The following is a 20,379-nucleotide window of genomic DNA, read 5'->3' as shown; positions in this document are numbered from 1 at the left end:
GCCCAAAGAGTGGAGCACCTAAACCTTTCTAAGCGACATAGCTGCATGATTAAATGTACCTCAAGAATAGGGCTGAATGAATCCTCTTTCCCACCTGACAAAACTTCACAGATCTTTCAAACTAAACATGAACTTTGAGAATGTTTAGATATTTGATCTGCCTCCTTATCTTTTTTTCCAGAGGAAGATGCAAGAGATCCCTACCAGCTCTTGCAAGTCTGGTAGAGAGGCTGAGCTGAAGCATACTTTCTCCTCTTCCTTCAAGGAGTCAAGAATAAAAGGCATACTTCCTCACTAGATCTCCTTTTGAGGAATGTTTGGTCTTTTTGTACCACCTCCAATAACTCTTCAGGAATGGGATGTGCAAACATTTCTGCGTCTTCTGGCCCTCTCCTGAATTGCAAAGCAACTATGAGACCAACATGCCCCAAAACATACTGCATTATTCCTTATGCTTTCACTTACACTTAGTTAACTCATTCAGCTGAAATTTGGCACAATGGAAACTCTCCACAGATTTTTACACTAAAAATCACAAATCCACAATAACTTAGTTGCTTTGTCCACCATCTGTATTTTTTTTTAAACTACACACACATACTCACACACTTTGATCCAGGTTTCAAACTTACAAATCTGCAGTTCTATTCATAACTGCCTATAGAGATGCTTTGGTAAACAACTGCTCTGGAGGATACATTTCTTTACAAAAATTAGTGCATGCAAGTGTTCCACTTTTCATTTACCAGATTTTCGTAGAGATCTTTATTACCCAGTACTACATTAAAGCTCAGCAGGGAATTTTAGTTCACACCAGCAGAGTCTACATGGACCAATTAATGCACACCATGTCAGCGAGCTTTAGAAATCACACTCCTGTACTTTGTATTACTGCTCTGTATAGACAAGCCCATAGACAGATGCTTTTCAGTGCAATAGAATACTTTAGACCAACTGGGGAGAAAACCAATTTTCACATCTTAAAAAGTTCTTGAGGAGAAGCATTAATGAAAGAATAACTCCTAAGTAATTACTGACTTATTTGAAATATATATAAAACTCTTCTTGGCAATGGCTCTAATATTTAATTGTTAAAAAAATGCTTAGTACATGATGAGATAGAAGAGTAAATTTTACTTTAAATAAACCGCGATATATTCTGTGCCAATGGTCTGCAGCTACAGTAGATGCTGGTCCTGTAACTATGAAATATCAATGTAAAGAGGCCATATACAGTCTAAAAATAGAGTAGTGATCTACTGTATAATAAGATGCCAATTTGTTTGCCTTTCACCTCTAAAATAAAGAGACTTGATTGTAGGTAATCTTTGGCCAATAGACTTACATTTGTCTGAACATTTTGTATTATAATTTATGCTTCGTAAGTAGACTCTGCAATTAAATGCAATTAAAAAGTCTTCAATCTGGATATAATTAAACTAATTTGAGCCACATGAATTTTTTTAAAAAGGAAAATATTCTTAGAAGTATTAGGCACTAATCTTTGCTTAGCACTGCAGGAATGAGGGAGCCATAAAGGAAATAGTTATGGCTCTCTGGATCCTAGGGGAAACTAGAGGTTGGTTTTGCCTCCAGAGTAGTTACGTAGTCTTTCCCCTTCCTTTAGCTCCTGCAAGAAAGGAAGTAAATCTTGTGTTATAAAAATAAATTGGGTGGGAATCACAGCACAACCACAAGGAGCATAGGCAAGAATGGGTAGAAACATAGCTATGCCTCCTCCCCAACGTGCTCCTGCCATTGGAGTGGTGTCTGTAAGCACCCTAGTCAAGTTTGTAAAGATTGCTGCTGCTACATGTGCCTTTTACCACCCCACAAGTATTTCTGGTCTGGCCACATTCTTCAAAATGTCTGTGGGAACTGCTATGGCTAGGATGATTCTCTACATTCCTTTCTGGTGTGGCAGCAGCTTTCAAAGTCACAAAAGACTGCTACCAAGTAATCATCCTCTGCAGCACTAAGACTAATTTTGATTGCCCCATAAAGCATCCTTTACCTAAGAATCAAAAAAGCCAATATACTATTGTTTATATTATTTCTGTTCTTACCCTGCTGAAAAAGTGAAAATGTTTTAGTAATCAAGAATCAGCTTCCAGAGTCACATTTTTGGTAAGTTCTGTGATGGAAGCTGACTCTTATGCATCTCTTTCAGGAGACTAAAAGGTTTTTTGAATATTAAGGATAATTATTTTTAACTAAATAAATACCCTGGACTTTCTGATATTGAACACAATTGATCATTGATCCAGTCTTGAACTCTTCATTCATGCAAAAGAGCTCCTATTGATTTCAATAGGCCCTACAATGTACGTTAACATATTTTCACATTTTGATGGATCAAACCAGAGTTAAATTTATCACTAACAAGCAGACTAAAATCATTGTTATCTGGTTTATTTTTCACATGACATATTTTTGGAATCTATTTTAGACTTAATTTCACTCTTCAGTTTACCATGATTGTTCCTTCATTTATTTGATAGCTAAACCTATTTATATGAAACAAGAATATATTTAGGATACACAGACATGTCTCAAGTTTGATGGTTTGCTTTATTTTAGTTCCACAGGGAATTGTACTGAAAACCCAATACATCTACCTAGGGTTCAGACCCCTGATACATTATGTCACAAAGGTCTACACGCACTAGGCTACACCCTGCGAATAACTAAACATTGCCCCAACATGCCAAGTTAATTCATTTCGGTGCTAGGAGGGGGTGATAGTTTTTGTTTCTTCCCCACACACACACACACACCAAATATATATTGTGTAAACATTATTCCCCTCTTATGGAAAGTTACTTTTAGTTATGCTAGTCTACTGTTTGCTCTTATTACTAAATAAGTACATTTTACCACAAATTGATAATATAGTCTTTTCTCATCTATTAAAATTGATCTAATTTATTTCCTCATCTATTGCTAGAACCCACCTGCCGGAACTAGAGGCCAACTTTCATTTAGCTCCCAACATCCACATGCAAGGGATTACTCCTAGCATAGTCCCAACAAAGACTAAATTTTGCATTTCTGCTAAAAAAGCATTCATGGAGCTGTCAGTGCTGTTGAAGACATTCTCCTAAATGATGTTTCTAACAATACCTAACTCACTATTATAAAGTAATAGATTTCTGTCTGAACACCACAACAAAATATAGAATTTAAGTTTTTAATTTTAAGTATTTAAGTTTCTTGTTCTTGCTTTGTAACAGGATTTTGGAAATTAGAAACATAAAAAGATGCCCATAAAATGATACTGAAAAATTCCTTTATTGCTCTTTTACAGAGCCCAATTTAGCAGGAATGCAAAATTAAGAGTTAAAGAGCATGTGTTTGTAGTCATTTTTGCTTTTATTATACTTTAAAATTACACAGACTATGAAAATATATAGATTAATTCAACATGCCTCCATTCACTAGGATAGCTTGTCCACAACCAAGTTTTTAAGCCTCTTTTTCCTACAAACTTTTCTGTTTTCATTTATCATGTCACTCTTCTAGTCAGGTCTATGTCTGTATTGCTCCCTTTTTAAGGAGATATAACTAATGTAATCACCAATATGCTTCTTCATTTATGGAATCCTTTTTCTAATTGGAATTTTGGTAAAAGTTACCAATATTATTTACACACACACACACACACACACACACACACACACACACACACACACACACTATTTATTTCTGTCTGTGTGTGTGTGTGAGTGAGTGTGTGAGAGAGAGAGAGAGAGACTGGATGCAGAACACAAGTATTACATTACATTCATACAATATATATATTATAACATATGAAATAACCATATGACACCTTAATTTTTCTTTCACCAACAGATGTTTTAATTCGTTGTCTGAGAGGTTTTGGAGAAGACCTAGTGGATTGTGCTGGAGATCTACAAAAAAAGAAAAAAAGAAAAAAAAAAAAAAAAAAGATCAATTCTTAACTAAATTACACTTCAGCATTTTGTAACAAAAATTCTTAAGTTTAAAGGCTCCTCAGAAACAGGGGGAATGGAGGAATCCAAGCTTCTGTTCCTCTATCCTTTCTCCTGCCCCTCCTCCCACACCTCCCCACCCCAAAAAAAAACCTGTGTGCATGTGAAGTACTGATGGGAAGTACAATAAAATTTCTGACTTAAGGTTTCAGCAACCGGCATATGCTGTTAGGGTTTAAGTTTAATCACAAAGTTGTGATTCTGCAGGCGCATCATTGTTACCTGTGGCATTGGCAGTGCTATAACAAGTTTCTTCCCATGATTGTTTTCAAAGGCTTCTGGGGTCTCTCTCTCTCTCTCCTTTCTCTCTCTCTCTCTCTCACTCACACACACACACACACACACACACACACACACACACACACACACACACACTTTGATGGAAGTTCTCACAGACAGACAATTACACTTCTATTTTTCAGTTTGTGCATAGTTCATTTCCATGGACACAAGACTTGGATGCATACACAAGTGGTTTTGCTTCTTGCAGTAACAAAATCTGTTCTTTGCTTGGAAATATACACCTAATGGTTATCTCTTTATTATCACTGTCAGCCAATGTGCCTGCACTGACAAGTAGTGGTTTCATTTCAGCAGAGACGGAACCTTTCTACATGTTCCCCTGAAGATCGGAGTCTCTTTAAGATGCTTTTAGCTGTGCCAAGACTTCTGGAAGGTGAGCTACAAATTTGGCAATGAATTGCCAAAATTAGTAGCTTCTCTAGCTCAGTGAGCTAGTTCCTTCAACAATGCCTACAAAAAGTGGGTCTTCAGGATATTAATAGCTTTGAAGACCAGTTTAGGAAGGTGTGACAAGTTGCAACTCACCACTCCAGCACCTCCTGCTGGCTGTCACAAGGATTAGCTCTTCTTGCCAGTGCATCCTCTTCTGGTGATGCCTCACCGCATTCACTTCTGCTCTGGTACCCACGTCCTCTTCAGTAACATAGCCGTCTGGGCATGTTATGCTCTGGGTTCCCCACTTTTGGGGGCTCTGCAATATCTGTCCAGCCACTTTTCTCAGTGGCAACTGGAGAAGGGGGGGACCCAGGCCCGCCCATTACTCCAGATCCCAGCCCAGGGACCCTGTTGATGGTGGCCACTTATTGCACCCCCTCCGACTCCTCTTTAGATCTCCCCGTGGCCCCAGCACCCCCTTTCCCCTTGCCTGAGGGCCTCAGCCTGCAGATCCCTGCAGCCTGCCTTTAGCTCCCCGGATCTCTGCCTGAGGGCCTGCTCTGTCCAGGGTGCTTGCTGCCTTCAGCCTGCAAGGCAGTCAGACTTCCTCCCTCCTCAAGCTCCAGGGAGTGACAAGCAGCTCTGCAGCCCCTTCTTATATGGGCCAGCATGGCCCCAAGTGGCTGCTCCTAGGAGCCCATCTCTGATGGTTGCCTCCTATGCAGCTTCCCAAGGGCTCTATTAACCCCTTAAAGCCCAGTGTGATGCAGGCACCCCATCACAGAAAGGCATTTGATAAGTAGGGGGGCAACATGCTAGAAAGCACAGAAACAGTTATGGGAAAAGTAGACAAATGGAATGAATACCAAAGATGGCATCCTTGATGGAATGAAGGGAATCAGAGTAGCAACATAACTTTAACAGAAAACTGGGAGAAGAAAAATTACGTAGGACCTTGAAGGCTCATCAATGAGGCAGGGAAGCCAGAGAAGAAATTGTGTGCATTTTCTTAATAAATTATAAAAATATTTAGCTTAAGTTCATTCCAAATTTACCCAAAAATCACAGATAGTAGCGCTAACTAGATCAGTCTCCTTATTTTGATATTATCTTCAATGCATTTTCTCAGGTGGCTAAAAAAGAAAAGCTGAAAATGCTATTGGAAACGCAGCACATAACCCCTTTCTGCCATCAATAAGGCTTCACAATAATTACAACCACCCCTTATTTTTCTTAAGTATTTGCACTCCAAGAATATATACATACAAGAAATTGTTTCAATAGGCTCCAATGGAGAGCAGCAGGGGTCCATCTAATAAGGGAAGGATGAAACATCTTCTGTCAGAGTTGCAGTATATACAGAAGAGACTGATTCAGTGAGAAAAATCGCACTTTGGAAAATTCTAAAATGTTTTTGATGATTTGTTGTTAATGTTGGTACTTTCAGTGCCAAACGATAGAGATGCCAGTGACAAAACACTATCAATATCAGACAAAGGAAACTGTAACCACTTCTTACCAGTAGCTCTGTGGAAGTTTTTTTCATTTTGAACTTCTTGCCAAGTTTTAGAATAAAAAAAAAGCTCTAGAACCATCCAATCTAACCGTTTAAACTGAAAGCTCTGTCAAGGCCAACACAGAGCTATAGGGGAGGAACAAAGAGAAATGATCTGAATCTCGCAAAGTTTCATACATGAGACATGTCCGTTTTCTCTTCCAATCTTGGCCCTAAAAATAAACAGAGTTTTCTGGAAAGTGGTCAGATCCCCGACACAGCTGACCACAAAGTTTAAACACATTTTTGGGACAATTCAATATAAAAAATAATGAAATCTCTGGACACAACAGATACATTTGTTAAAATTCAGAAAATACTTAGAACCGATAGTAAAATTGAGAATTTTAAATTAACAAATAAGATTGGGGGAGGGATAGCTCAGTGGTTTGAGCATTGGCCTGCTAAACCCAGGGTAGTGAGTTCAATCCTTGAGGGGGACATTTAGGGGTATGGGGCAAAAATCTGTTGGATGATTTAATTGGGGATTGGTCCTGCTTTAAGCAGGGGGTTGGACTAGATGATCCCCTGAGGTCCCTTCCAACCCCGATATTCTAGGATTCTATGGCAAACTATAGTAAGGTTTAATATTTCCTGTTTCTACCAGTGACCAACCTGCATTGCAAATTTACTGGTAGCGATATAGATTATCGCTTTCCTCAAAAATACCATATTCTGCTACATTTCACTGCATAAGTAAAACATTTTTAAAACATAAGAACTTACAAACAGTATTATACCCCAGAAGTTACTGTACTTAGGTGGAGGATAAAGTGATCCCTTACCTATCACACAATGTTGAGAGTTTTATTGTTTGTAAAGCAATTGAGAACCTCAGAATAAAGGTGCTACAGAAGTACAAATTGTTAGATTTTAGAGTCTGGAGGAAAGAAAATAAGGAAATAAAAGTGATTTCCTGTATTTTAGCAAAAAGAATCCTTCAGTTTTAAGTAAAAGAAAGAAACTTTTCATAAAGTGACCCTTTAGTGTGGTAGATTCACTTTTGTGAATAAGTTGCTAGTGTTAAAATTATGTTTTTTGAGCTATGAACACATTATTCTCAAATGAAGTGAAAATTAGATATACTGAGTAAACAAAAAAACCTGGAAACTAAAAAGTTGACAACAAATTGACAATACATCTCTTAGTCTCTACTAAGTAATTTGCTTTGTATAAGCAAGAACATTATTCTTGTTCTGCAGACCATTTATTACAGGGATTTGTTTTATTTTATAGATTTACTAGTACTCACCTAAAGAGTGTTAAGACAGACGTGATTCCAAATGGAGTTACATTTTCATCACCATATAATAGTTCTGCTTTGTTTTTGGTAGGAAGATTGGCAGCTTCTTCATCCAAAAGAGCTAATAAGGCCTTCACAGTTTCTCTGCCACAGTAGGCAGTGCCATGGTTTATGGCATGTAATCTTGGCTGAAAGTAAATAGAAATTATTCCATGTAAGTAAATATTAATAGGAGCATATAATAAGAAATGCTACAAAGCATCAAATCAACCAACAAGGAATCCATCTTCAATAGCATCCAGGTGCTTCAGAAGAAAGTGCAAGAAATCCTCAACACAGACAATTATGGAATAACCTACCCAAAAGGGAATTTTCTTCCTAACCCCACGCAATTGCTAGATGGAAGCATGAGCTTAATAAGATACACAGCTAAATATCAGAGTCTGAGCATAGATTCATAGATACTAAGATCAGAAGGGACCATTCTGATCATCTAGTCCGACCTCCTGCACAATGCAGGCCACAGAATCTCACCCACCCACTCCTACGAAAAACGTCACCTATGTCTGAGCTATTGAAATCCTCAAATCGTGGTTTAAAGACTTCAAGAAACAAAGAATCCTCCCTTAATTGACCAGTGCCCTATGCTACAGAGGAAGGCGAAGGCAATGACACTGAACTACAGAAGTTGGGGGGAAGAAAATGAACAGTTCCCCATCACATATTCTTGAGTGCTATGGGGCACACAGATACATTCTAGGACACTCTAACACGAATCCCTTTTACCAAGTAACCAACTCTTTTCACAGACCTGACCAGAGGTGTGTTAGGTACAACAGCCTCCAGATTGGCATAAAATAGATCCCTCAGGATTTTCCACAATAATGGAAAAGTTCTCAAAGAAAATCTAAATCTGGAAATGCTCAGTGCTGCTCTCAGCAGCAGAGACGTAGAACTTCATAACCACTGTGGTACTGCAAGAATTGCAGGTTTGCTATAAAAAAAAAATAGAAAGTAAAAAAAAGTAACAATCGTGTACAGAAGTTTAGGGTTTGTTTTTTTGGTTTGTTTTTTAAATGTACAATAGTATGCTTTTAAAACCGCAGGGTTTCTTGTTTACATATTAAAAAAAACACTGCAGTTTAAACTTGTTCTAAAAAGATAGTACAAGTAGCAACAGAGTTTATAGAATCAGTTAACCAATCTTAAACAATCTCCTTGAATAAATCAAATTCTATTCTTTTATTTACCTGATTACACCAGTTAGTGTATCTACCTTTCAAGAACTATAACAATATTTATATTAGATGTTTACTAGTTAACAACTAGTAAATAGAAATAGCAACTACAGCTATGGTTGGCACCTAAAATTAAAACAGAATTGTCTATTTCAGTACCATTTAACTTCCCTAAAATTTTATTCTGAGCCAATGCAGCCATTACATTACCACATAATGACTTTTGTGCAATATCATATTGTATCGTGGCACAATTGTTTTACTGTGAAAACTGGAGAAAAAAAAAAAAAAAAAAGAAGAGCAGTATCAACTATGACTATGCACAGAGACTAAAAAAAAAAAGCTCCACTACATATTAAGGCATTCAGACTTAAATGGAAAAAGCAGCCACATGCAAGCCTCATTTCTCTGATGCTTGTTAAAAGCTATGCCCATGGCCCATTTCTTCCTGCCTCCAAAATAAATTGACTAGTCTCTCATGAATGATTGTCTGCTATTCCAGATCCTATATTGGTCAATCCAGATCACAACAGCCAAATTCTGGCCAGAATAGTAAATTTCTCAGATAGTGATGAAAATTCTCATTAACCATTAATGTAGGCTTCACATAATTAAATTAAAGCAAAGCTTCCTCCCCGTGGAATAATTATTAACTGAAGCCCACAGATTCCCACAACATCGAGATAATCATCCATAACTGATGGATTCCTTCATCAAGTAGTTGCTGAACCGACTAGAGGGGATGCCATTTTAGATTTAATTTTGGTGAGTAGCGAGGACCTCATAGAAGAAATGGTTGTAGGGGACAATCTTGGCTCAAGTGATCATGAGCTAATTCAGTTCAAACTAAATGGAAGGATTAACAAAAATAAATCTGCAACTAGGGTTTTTGATTTCAAAAGGGCTGACTTTCAAAAATTAAGGAAGTTAGTTAGGGAAGTGGATTGGACTGAAGAACTTATGGATCTAAAGGTAGAGGAGGCCTGGGATTACTTTAAATCAAAGCTGCAGAAGCTATCGGAAGCCTGTATCCCAAGAAAGGGGAAAAAATTCATAGGAAGGAGTTGTAGACCAAGCTGGATGAGCAAGCATCTTAGAGAGGTGATTAAGAAGAAGCAGAAAGCATACAGGGAGTGGAAGATGGGAGGGATCAGCAAGGAAAGCTACCTTATTGAGGCCAGAACATGTAGGGATGAAGTGAGACAGGCTAAAAGTCAAATAGAGTTGGACCTTGCAAAGGGAATTAAAACCAATAGTAAAAGGTTCTATAGCCATATAAATAAGAAGAAAACTAAGAAAGAAGAAGTGGGGCCGCTTAACACTGAGGATGGAGTGGAGGTTAAAGATAATCTAGGCATGGTCCAATATCTAAACAAATACTTTGCCTCAGTCTTTAATAAGGCTAAAGAGGATCTTGTGGATAATGGTAGCATGACAAATGGGAATGAGGATATGGAGGTAGATATTACCATATCTGAGGTAGAAGCGAAACTGAAACAGTTTAAATGGGACTAAATCGGGGGGCCCAGATAATCTTCATCCAAGAATATTAAAGGAATTGGCACATGAAATTGCAAGCCTATTAGCAAGAATTTTTAATGAATCTGTAAACTCAGGAGTAGTACCGAATGATTGGAGAATTGCTAATATCGTTCCTATTGGAAAAAAAGTGATCCGGGTAACTACAGGCCTGTTAGTTTGACATCTGTAGTATGGAAGGTCCTGGAAAAAATTTTGAAGGAGAAATTAGTTAAGGACATTGAAGTCAATGGTAAATGGGACAAAATACAACATAGTTTTACAAAAGGTAGATCGTGCCAAACCAACCTAATCTCCTTTTTTGAAAAGGTAACAGATTTTTTAGATAAAGGAAATGCAGTGGATCTAATTTACCTAGATTTCAGTAAGGCATTTGATACCGTGCCACATGGGGAATTATTAGTTAAATTGGAGAAGATGGGGATCAATATGAACATCAAAAGGTGGATAAGGAATTGGTTAAAGGGGAGACTAAAACGGGTCCTACTGAAAGGCGAACTGTCAGGTTGGAGGGAGGTTACCAGTGGAGTTCCTCAGGGATCGGTTTTGGGACCAATCTTATTTAACCTTTTTATTACTGACCTTGGCACAAAAAGTGGGAGTGTGCTAATAAAGTTTGCAGATGATACAAAGCTGGGAGGTATTGCCAATTCGGAGAAGGATCGGGATATTATACAGGAGGATCTGGATGACCTTGTAAACTGGAGTAATAGTAATAGGATGAAATTTAATAGTGAGAAGTGTAAGGTTATGCATTTAGGGATTAATAAGAATTTTAGTTATAAGTTGGGGACGCATCAATTAGAAGTAACGGAAGAGGAGAAGGACCTTGGAGTATTGGTTGATCAGAGGATGACTATGAGCTGCCAATGTGATATGGCTGTGAAAAAAGCTAATGCGATTTTGGGATGCATCAGGAGAGGCATTTCCAGTAGGGATAAGGAGGTTTTAGTACCATTATACAAGGCACTGGTGAGACCTCACCTAGAATACTGTGTGCAGTTCTGGTCTCCCATGTTTAAAAAGGATGAATTCAAACTGGAGCAGGTACAGAGAAGGGCTACTAGGATGATCCGAGGATTGGAAAACTTGTCTTATGAAAGGAGACTTAAGGAGCTTGGCTTGTTTAGCCTAACTAAAAGAAGGTTGAGGGGAGATATGATTGCTCTCTATAAATATATCAGAGGGATAAATACAGGAGAGGAAAAGGAATTATTTAAGCTCAGCACCAATGTGGACACAAGAACAAATGGGTATAAAGTGGCCACCAAGAAGTTTAGACTTGAAATCAGACAAAGGTTTTTAGCCATCAGAGGAGTGAAGTTTTGGAATAGCCTTCCAAGGGAAGCAGTGGGGGCAGAAGATCTATCTAGTTTTAAGATTCTACTTGATAAGTTTATGGAGGAGATGGTATGATGGGATAATGGGATTTTGGTAAGTAATTGATCTTTAAATATTCAGGGTAAATAGGACTAATCCCCTGAGATGGGATATTAGATGGATGGGATCTGAGTTACCCAGGAAAGAATTTTCTGTAGTATCTGGCTGGTGAATCTTGCCCATATGCTCAGGGTTTAGCTGATCGCCATATTTGGGGTCAGGAAGGAATTTTCCTCCAGGGCAGATTGGAGAGGCCCTGGAGGTTTTTCGCCTTCCTCTGTAGCATGGGGCATGGTTGACTTGAGGGAGGCTTCTCTGCTCCTTGAAGTCTTTAAACCATCATTTAAGGACTTCAATAGCTCAGACATGGGTGAGGTTTTTCATAGGAGTTGGTGGGTGAGATTCTGTGGCCTGAGCTGTGCAGGAGGTCAGACTAGATGATCAGAATGGTCCCTTCTGACCTTAGTATCTATGAATCTATATTACAAAGAAAAATATTGCCAGGTTAAAAGTTTTGTATCTGTTTGCTGCAAGGCAACTCTTTTCAAGTGTGTTTTATTCAGAAGTGAATTAGACAGCTGGCCTTCCTAGCAATACTACATTATGAAAGCACCAGTTGTGGCTCCATAGGTAAAATGAAGTTGAATTTTGCACTTAAAGAAGGGATTAACCTTTGTTAAGTATAAAAAATACAGCATACCCTCCCCAAAAATCACAGCACTTACTGTGAATAAAAACCTATTTTTCTGAGACTTTATAATGGAATCTATTAGTGACTCCTATAAGAAATATAGCACCCCATGTCAGGCCAAAAAGCTCTTCACAGAATACAGATGCTTCATGTCTCCCATATAGTTAAAAAACCTCACTGAAATCATAAACAAAGGCTATATTTGATTTTTTTCAAGAATTAATGGCTATTTTGCCCCTATTATTCTTAATAACTGTACTTTTTTTCAGCAGACACTAGAAGAATAATATTCTTCTACAGAGAGTTTCCACCAAAAACTGCACTTTTTCAAAATTGCTGAATCTCTCATTGTTCTCAAAGGGATTGACATTACAGGCTGCCTGCAGCTGCCCATTTAGAGAAGGGTCTTTATTCCCCATTGTTTTGAATGGGCCCAAGTATTCCTCTTCACTTCCTCACAATATAGGATGCCACCATCTTTGGCTTCTCTCCTGCAGGGAACAAGGGAAATGGTGGCCATGTTTATAGGGGACATCAACCTATGATGTGTGTTCCACTGAGAACAACAAGAGATGGCAGCCATTTTGATATAACAGTACTTTGAGAGTTTTTCTGAATAAGATTTCATGCAGAAGCCTCTGCTGGCAGAAAAACTTTCAGTTATGAAAAACAGAACCAAGAGTGACTATTAATCCTAAATATTTTTTTTCAAAAACTATCTGTTGCACCAGATTTATTCAGAAGGTAGGATAGAGGAGGAAAATGTCCACATGCAGAGAATCAGTGGGTGGAATAAGTAGGATGTGTATGTACGGAGAACGTGTAGGACAGAAGTAAAGGGAAAACTGCACAGGGAAACGTAGAGTGGGGCAAGAAGTAGAAACTGGGGGACAGGAAAAGAGGCAAATGGGATATAAACTCTAGCTGCTTTATGCTTCTTCAGAGTGGCATAAAGCAGCCAGTCCATATTGGTCAATCTGGACATAAAAAGTTAAAACTATAGAAAATAATTTATGGCATCTCTTCAAATCATTAGGAATATCAAATGGTAGCATTCTGACTTTAATTAAAATTTTATACATGAATACCAAACAGAGAAAATTCCTAGACAAAACTGAAGTGAAGATGAAGTTAAGGTTGAGAGTACATATCAGTAATCTACGGTAAAATACATTATAGAGATGTTAGAGAGACCAGGAGGGTGACGAAGAAGAGACGTGTGGCTTGAAAGCTTGTCTATCTCTCCAACAAAAATTGGTCCAATAAAAAAATATTACCTCACCCACTTTGTCTCTCTAATATCCTGGGACTGACATGACTACAACTACCTATTACTGCGCTGCATATTAAGAGATCCCAAAACAAAGCATTATAAACCAGGAAAATTCAGAATTAATCTGAAATTTAAACGAAATCCAAAGATTTTAAATTATGGAAATCACACAGTTTCACCACCTAAGTAACCTGAACTCTGCACTGTAGCAATACTCCCCCCCGCCCTTTTTTTTTTTGGGAGAGAGAAATGGGGAGGGCAAGACGGAGAGAAAAATCGAATGAGTCTTTACAAGTCAGTTTAAATCACTAATATAATCTGGGACCACAAATAGTAATCATAATCATATCATTATTGCATGGTATCTACAGAACAGAATTAAGGTTATTTGGATATGCATTACTATATATTAATATGTTTGGATTTAATTTTTAACGTAGAGTGTTCTGCATTTATATTGATTGATTTTGGGATAACTAGGTCATCAATGTATTTTATCCTAAATTACTTATATGTACTCTCAGCCTTAACTGCATCTTAACATAATTTTATCAGGGAATTTAAATAAAAATTTAACTGTATTCATATTAGTAATAGATTATTAAATATTTGTAAAATAACTATTTTACAAACTCTGAGTGGGAACAATAAACTGCATTTTAAAAAAGTTAAATTAAAATTATAAAACTATTAAAATAATAAATTTAGTTGAAGTATAATGACTTTTTGAAAACCACATTATAATCCTAAAGGACTTAAAGAGTCTTTCAACAAATTTAAGTGTGCTACACTACACAGGAAATGACACTATTCTGTATTTTGGGAAAAGATTATTCTATATTTCAAGTTATTAAAAAAAAAAAAAGACATTGGCTTTCTTGTAAAGCTGTATAGTAGGAGAACAAAAGGAGGCCCATTACCCGGGCTGGACTGATTCCAGTGGTGCTAGCTGTCACAGCTTCATGTTGAGAATTTATAATATTTTTAATCCTTAAATCCAAATCTCGTAAAACTTCCTCTGCTGCTCGACAGAATGGATCCCCACTGTTTCGGCCTTTTATCAAGTGCATCTTGATTGTTGATAGAATTCGCCCCCCTGCAATTCTGAAAATAGGCAGAGTCATCCCCACATTAATCTTGGCAATGCTTTAATATACCTATTAGTTCTGAACACAGAGTCTTCACAGTCAATCAAAACTGTTCAGAGAACAGCTTTGATCTTTTAAATAAAACAGCAGTGTGCAATTAAATACTATCCTTTGACATAATAGTTTACTAACATATTAAAGATTAGAAAAATCAAAAGGAAAAATAAAAAGGTAACCAAATTCAACATTTGGCAGGTTTCAGAGTAGCAGCCGTGTAGTCTGTATCGCAAAAAGAAAAGGAGTACTTGTGGCACCTTAGAGACTAACAAATTTATTTGAGCATAAGCCACGAAAGCTTATGCTCAAATAAATTTGTTAGTCTCTAAGGTGCCACAAGTACTCCTTAACATTTGGCAGTATGCTGATCTACAAGACAAAGAGGAACTATCCTGGCTGGAAAGAAAGTTCTGATAAAAGTATCTTCTGCAAATCCACATCTTTCTGTTTTGCTCATATATCATGAGCATGTGACAAAGTTCTAGGAGAACTGAACCACTAAACAGTAAGGCATAAAACTTTATTTGAAAATATATTTCTGTTTCATATAAGCCCTTCCAACAACCAGTATGTTTTCAGTTTAAGTAAAATATCAGATTGCCAAGAAGAGTAGTCGAGCACTTATACTTGTTATAAAGGTGTACAATCTCCTATTCCATAACAGAGCAGGAAAGATTCCTCCATGATCAGAGAGCACATACAGCAACACAAATTTGACTATGAATTATTCATACACTTTTGACATAACCAATACTATTGTAACAGATGAAAGTACGTAACAGGACTCAAGTTCAGCAGTTTTTATAGAAAGACCAGAAAAGAAGGCATATATGTTCCCAATTACACAAATGAAAGTTTCAAACTCATGAAGGATGGCAGGCACTCCTGATTGTGCTAGAGAAGCTTTGAAGTAGGCATTGTATCTTAATCAGTTTGCAAAGTACCTAGCACAATGGATTGGGGCCCCTCAACAATACCAAGTTATTAAAATACCAATAAAGGTTTAAACAGAATTTAAAATGAGTGGCAAAGATGTACACAGAGCAAACAAAATGAGGCAGGCTACAATTATTACCAGTGCTCAGGTTTAAGGAAATACTGTCAAAGAATCAGTTTTCCAATCCTCAGATATCGTCCCATATCTCCATCACTTTTCAAAGATGTTTGTGGTTTGGTAATTTTGTTTCCAAATCTCTTATCAGCTCAGAATGTATGTCCTCCGTGGCTACTGATTTGATTATGTTCAGAGTTTTCCCCAAGTATTCCTTTACTCATTTTATAAAAATATCAACTATTTATACTAAGTATTCATTATTTCAGAGACAATTTTTAAAAGAAGAATCCTGCAGGGTGGCAATTTTAGTCATTATTTTAATACTCTACATTCATTAATATGCCTATTTGTTTTCTAGTCCTTTTCTCTTCAGTATTGGGTACTCTAATCTTTTCCTTCAAGCCTTAATCAACTTATATTCCTGTTTAGTTGATTCTTTCCTTCCTCAACTTTACTGTTTCCAGTAAAGGGTTATTTTTACCCTCAGATCTTTGATGGCTCAAAATGGAGCTGCCAGCTGGTAGCGATGTGTGGGGACCCTGGTTTAAAGACCATTCCTTATCAACAGGGAGCAGACAGGACCCATTGTTTAAAATATCTGTATAAGAAACTCACTCCTGGGTCTCATGATCTCAGAACACCACAGGGTAGAACTTCACAACTCAAAGCTTTTGATCTTTTGATGCAGTGGTAGTGACTAGCACATAAATACCAATACCTCAACTTCCAGAACCTTCCAGTTGGCAGCTTCTTAATCAGACTCTGAAGGAGCTTTCTTCAGGGGTGAGTCTCAGACTTGCTTTGGATGCTACTCCAGCAGAGTTAATGGGTGGCTTCTCTGTAAAAGAGTTCTCTATTTTGACCTTGCCTTTAATCCAAGACTGACCTAAATCTAAATTAATTTCCTTTTCAGTCTGATGCAATTTAAGAGTACTATTCTGTTCAGGTCCATAACTTCCTCCTTTCGCCTGCTCCCAACTTCTAAATTTTTTGACCATACTTGTCAGCATGTTACATCATACTGATGAGAAATTACTTTTATCAGAGGATGGGCTAACTACATCTCCCATTTTAAAGAAAGTTTCACATGAAAATAAGCTTTTGATACATTAAACTCAGAATTCTGAAACATTGGGAAAATGATTCTACAGAAAACCGGGTCAGGATTCAGGGCTATAGACTCCTGAAGTCCAAGAAAGTGTGCAAATTGACAATGCCCTTCTAAAAGGGTCTCTGAGCCCTGACACACATTGTCTACACAGTGTTCCTACAAGAAGTTACATTTCTTTTGTGCATTCGATTTCAACAGGAGTTTACAAATTCCCTGGAAGTGCCTCCATCAAACGCAATTTAGCCCAGTCAGGTTCACACCCTAAACAATAAAAAAAGCTAAAGAGGTTGAGGGTGAGGGGAGGTGAAGGGCAGAAAGAGAGGACTGGACTGAATATATAAGAGCTGATTTCTTTATGCTGCATGAAGGAATATGCCCAGGGACTTTGCTGTTTTGAATTAATCTGACCGATCAAGAGTCCTGTAAATAAATTACAAACCCTAAAGAAGTTAACCTGAGTCTCCTATTGCTTCTGTCTTGCCACTCAGGCCCTACTTTGCCACACAATCCTTAGTCTTAATTTTTGGAGAGGACAGATACTTATTCATTTTATGGTAGTCGAAACTGGATTTAACTTTACATTAAATTGCAAGCTTTAAATTAAAATGAATAAATGCTTTGTGGAAGTGTAGTGAGGCAGAGTGGTCTCCCACTGAGCCAAAGGGGAAGGAGCCACTCTGATTCCCTAGTGGGCGGAATCAGGCCGGGCCCACCCCCCGACATAAGCTAAATATAAAAGGCGAAGCTGTTAGCCCTATTGAGTCTGAACCAGGGAAAAATGGGTCTCCAACCCCTTGCAAAACCCCGAAGCTAAACCTGCGCTGCACAAGACTGACCCAGGAGAAGAGCTGCAGGGACTGCCACTCGTCATTTACCCAGAGGAGATGGAGGACTCCTGGACTATGGAACCCCTTGCCCAGACTATGGTAGGAAGTACCCAGGAAAACCAGATGTTCATCAAGTTTCACTGTTAGAACCCGAGTCAGCGTATTGTGGTAGGATCCCCACTGACAGAACCCTTCACCACTGTTAGGGCCCTGGACTGGGACCTGGTGGAATAGGGTGGGCCTGGGTCCTCTTACCTCCTGCTGCAAACTTCACCCCTGGGGTGGCAGTCTCCCCACCTTAGGCCAAGAAGCCTGCAATTGTCTGACATCTGCTTGAGCCAGGACATCAGGTGATAGACTGTTTGTTCTACCCTGCCTGAAGGCCTGAGCCTCTAGACTGCTTATAGCTTTCCCCTGCCTGAGGCCATGAGCTCCCTAAAACTGTTGGTTTGCTCTGTACTGCCTCAGGGCCTGAGCCCTTAAGACTGTTTGCTCCGCCTGGCCTGAGGGGCTTAGACCATGATATTGCTTGGCCCTGCCCACGCCACTGGCCAGGGCCCCTTGTGTTCAATTTGTAATTCCCCATTAGTGGGCAACATCCCAGTGATGCAGTGAGGTAAAGTGCCCTCCCACTGAGCCAGAGGAGGAGGGACAACCGCTAACGCACTACAAGAAGTTTAAGTATAATGCTTGGATGTAGCCAAAGGGAAACAACCATGTGGAGTCAGTCTGCCCACAAATCAAGGGCTATCTGATTTTAATCAGGAGAGTATATTAAAAAAAGCCTAGACTCGGACTTTAAGGTCAGAAGGGACCATTATGGTCATCTAGTCTGACCTCCTGCACAACGCAGCCAAGGAATCTCACCCACCAACTCCTGTAACAAACCCCTAATTTATGTCTGAGCTACTGAAGTCCTCAAATTGTGGTTTAAAGACTTCAAGGTGCAGAGAATCCTCCAGCAAGTGACCCGTGCAGAGGACGGCAGTGAACCTTTGCTTTAAGCGTTAGAAATGGAAAATTCTAAAGGAGAAAAAGTCATCCAGAGCAGTTGTTAAGAGGTAAGAGCAGAGCATTGCTGAAGAAAATTCTGTCTTTGAAGGATATACATACTAGGAGTGCTAGCCAACTCTCTTGAAAGTTCATGCCAAACTGCTTATTCCTTGCAGTGTTTAATTGGCATCTTTAGAAGCAATGCTTACTGTCAATGAGAAATGTCCTATGATAACCGTAGTAAGGCCTATTCCATAAATACTGTAATCAACCTGAAGTACGTAAGGTAGACAAACAGATGAAGGAACCACCTAAAGTTAGCAGTCTTTATTAGCTAGATTGAGTCCTTTAACTGCAGAAATCCTGAATTTATGTAAAAAAAAGTTACATATTTCTCAAGCATTTAAATGAAGAATTTGGCTAATTCAAATGAACAGAATTCCAATATTTGTGTTAAAAAAACAAAAAGGAGTACTTGTGGCACCTTACAGACTAACAAATTTATCTGAACGAAAAGAAACCCAGAACTTCCCTTGAGATGCAAGCTTGTAGGGTAAAGATTTTCCCTAGGCTAGAGGTACGCTTGAGGCAAGATGGGGAAGAAAAATAAAAGAAAACTTGTGTAAGAGCTGAGGTCAGGGATCTAGTCACATAGTGCTTTGAAATTGGAGCTTGCTGGAGCACAAGTGTTGTGAGTCAGTATGGGGGAGAAGGACAGTCTGAGTTTGGGATAAGGGAGGACATACATTGACAGAAAGCTGGAATAGAGAATATGGAATGGTTAAAAAGTGCAGAGGAAAAAAAACAAACTATACTTAATACAAATAAAAGTTGTCCTGTTTTTCCCCAAGATTGCCCTGAGATTTTAAACACACAGTCCTAGGTGAATGTAGTCCTAAAATCTTGGGAAGCTCACTGACCAAAGACGACTTCCCTCTGTACCACTAGAGGAGAGTGTACAGACCACTTGGAAGGCATGTTGCTGGTTCCCAAACCCACCACTCCTTCTGTCTTCTGAGCATGGTATAGCAGAGACAGGAGTAAGAGAGCATAAAAGGCATAGACAGTTCAGGAAGCAATCAGACATGGGCCTTATACCTGCTCTGTCCACTCACTGCCTTCTCCTCACACCTCCAAAAAACCCCTGCCACTGACAGGCACATTTTCCCCCATGGTTCAGTGAAAACAAGACAGAAGGAGGGGGGAAACAAGGAAGGGACAAGGAAACTGGAGAAAGATGTAAAAAACAGTCAGAAAGAGGTGGGACACAAATGGGGAAGAGACAGCAAGGGGGTTTCACAGGCCAGGTCATGGGAAGCCAGATCTAGTAGGCAAAGGCAAAGTCTGTAGTCATGAGACAGGAGTCAAGAGTCAGCTGGGTTGGGATTCCGGGAGGTGAGGAACCACAAGGCAGACATCAGGAGTCAAGCCAACTCAGAATGCCAGGAGATCAAGCGGGGGTAGCAGGAGAAGGAACCACAAGGCACACAGTCTGGGGCAGGATGGAGCTCAGTTGTCTGACCTGCTGGCTGTACTTAACACAGCAGCAGGAACTGGAAGCTGTCAAAAAAATCACTCACTCTTAGAGACTCTGTCAATCAGATCTCAGGGGAGGAGCCTCACACTGAGGCTGAGCTTC

At 38.8% G+C, this 20,379-nt stretch overlaps 1 protein-coding gene across 6 annotated transcripts in view; it reads right to left on the bottom strand.

The window, feature by feature from the left end:
- The window catches only part of LOC119854397 (PARP1 binding protein), an 88,247-nt gene that overhangs the window by 16,379 nt on the left and 51,489 nt on the right, over positions 1-20,379 (bottom strand). For 3 of the 6 annotated variants that reach the window (XM_038398692.2, XM_038398747.2, XM_038398702.2), the window contains 3 exons: positions 14,531-14,714; positions 7,499-7,677; positions 3,830-3,911 (listed from right to left, as the gene is read on the bottom strand). In XM_038398692.2, coding sequence (XP_038254620.1) covers positions 3,830-3,911; positions 7,499-7,677; positions 14,531-14,714 — 445 coding nt within the window. The remainder of the gene's footprint in view (positions 1-3,829; positions 3,912-7,498; positions 7,678-14,530; positions 14,715-20,379) is intronic. The other 3 variants (XM_043519200.1, XM_043519209.1, XM_043519211.1) reach the window with 2 other exon arrangements.

Source organism: Dermochelys coriacea, chromosome 1, assembly GCF_009764565.3.
Source record: "Dermochelys coriacea isolate rDerCor1 chromosome 1, rDerCor1.pri.v4, whole genome shotgun sequence".
Taxonomy (NCBI): Eukaryota; Metazoa; Chordata; order Testudines; family Dermochelyidae; genus Dermochelys; species Dermochelys coriacea.
Note: the sequence above shows the minus strand (reverse complement) of the source record. Positions and strands in the feature narration are given on the sequence as shown.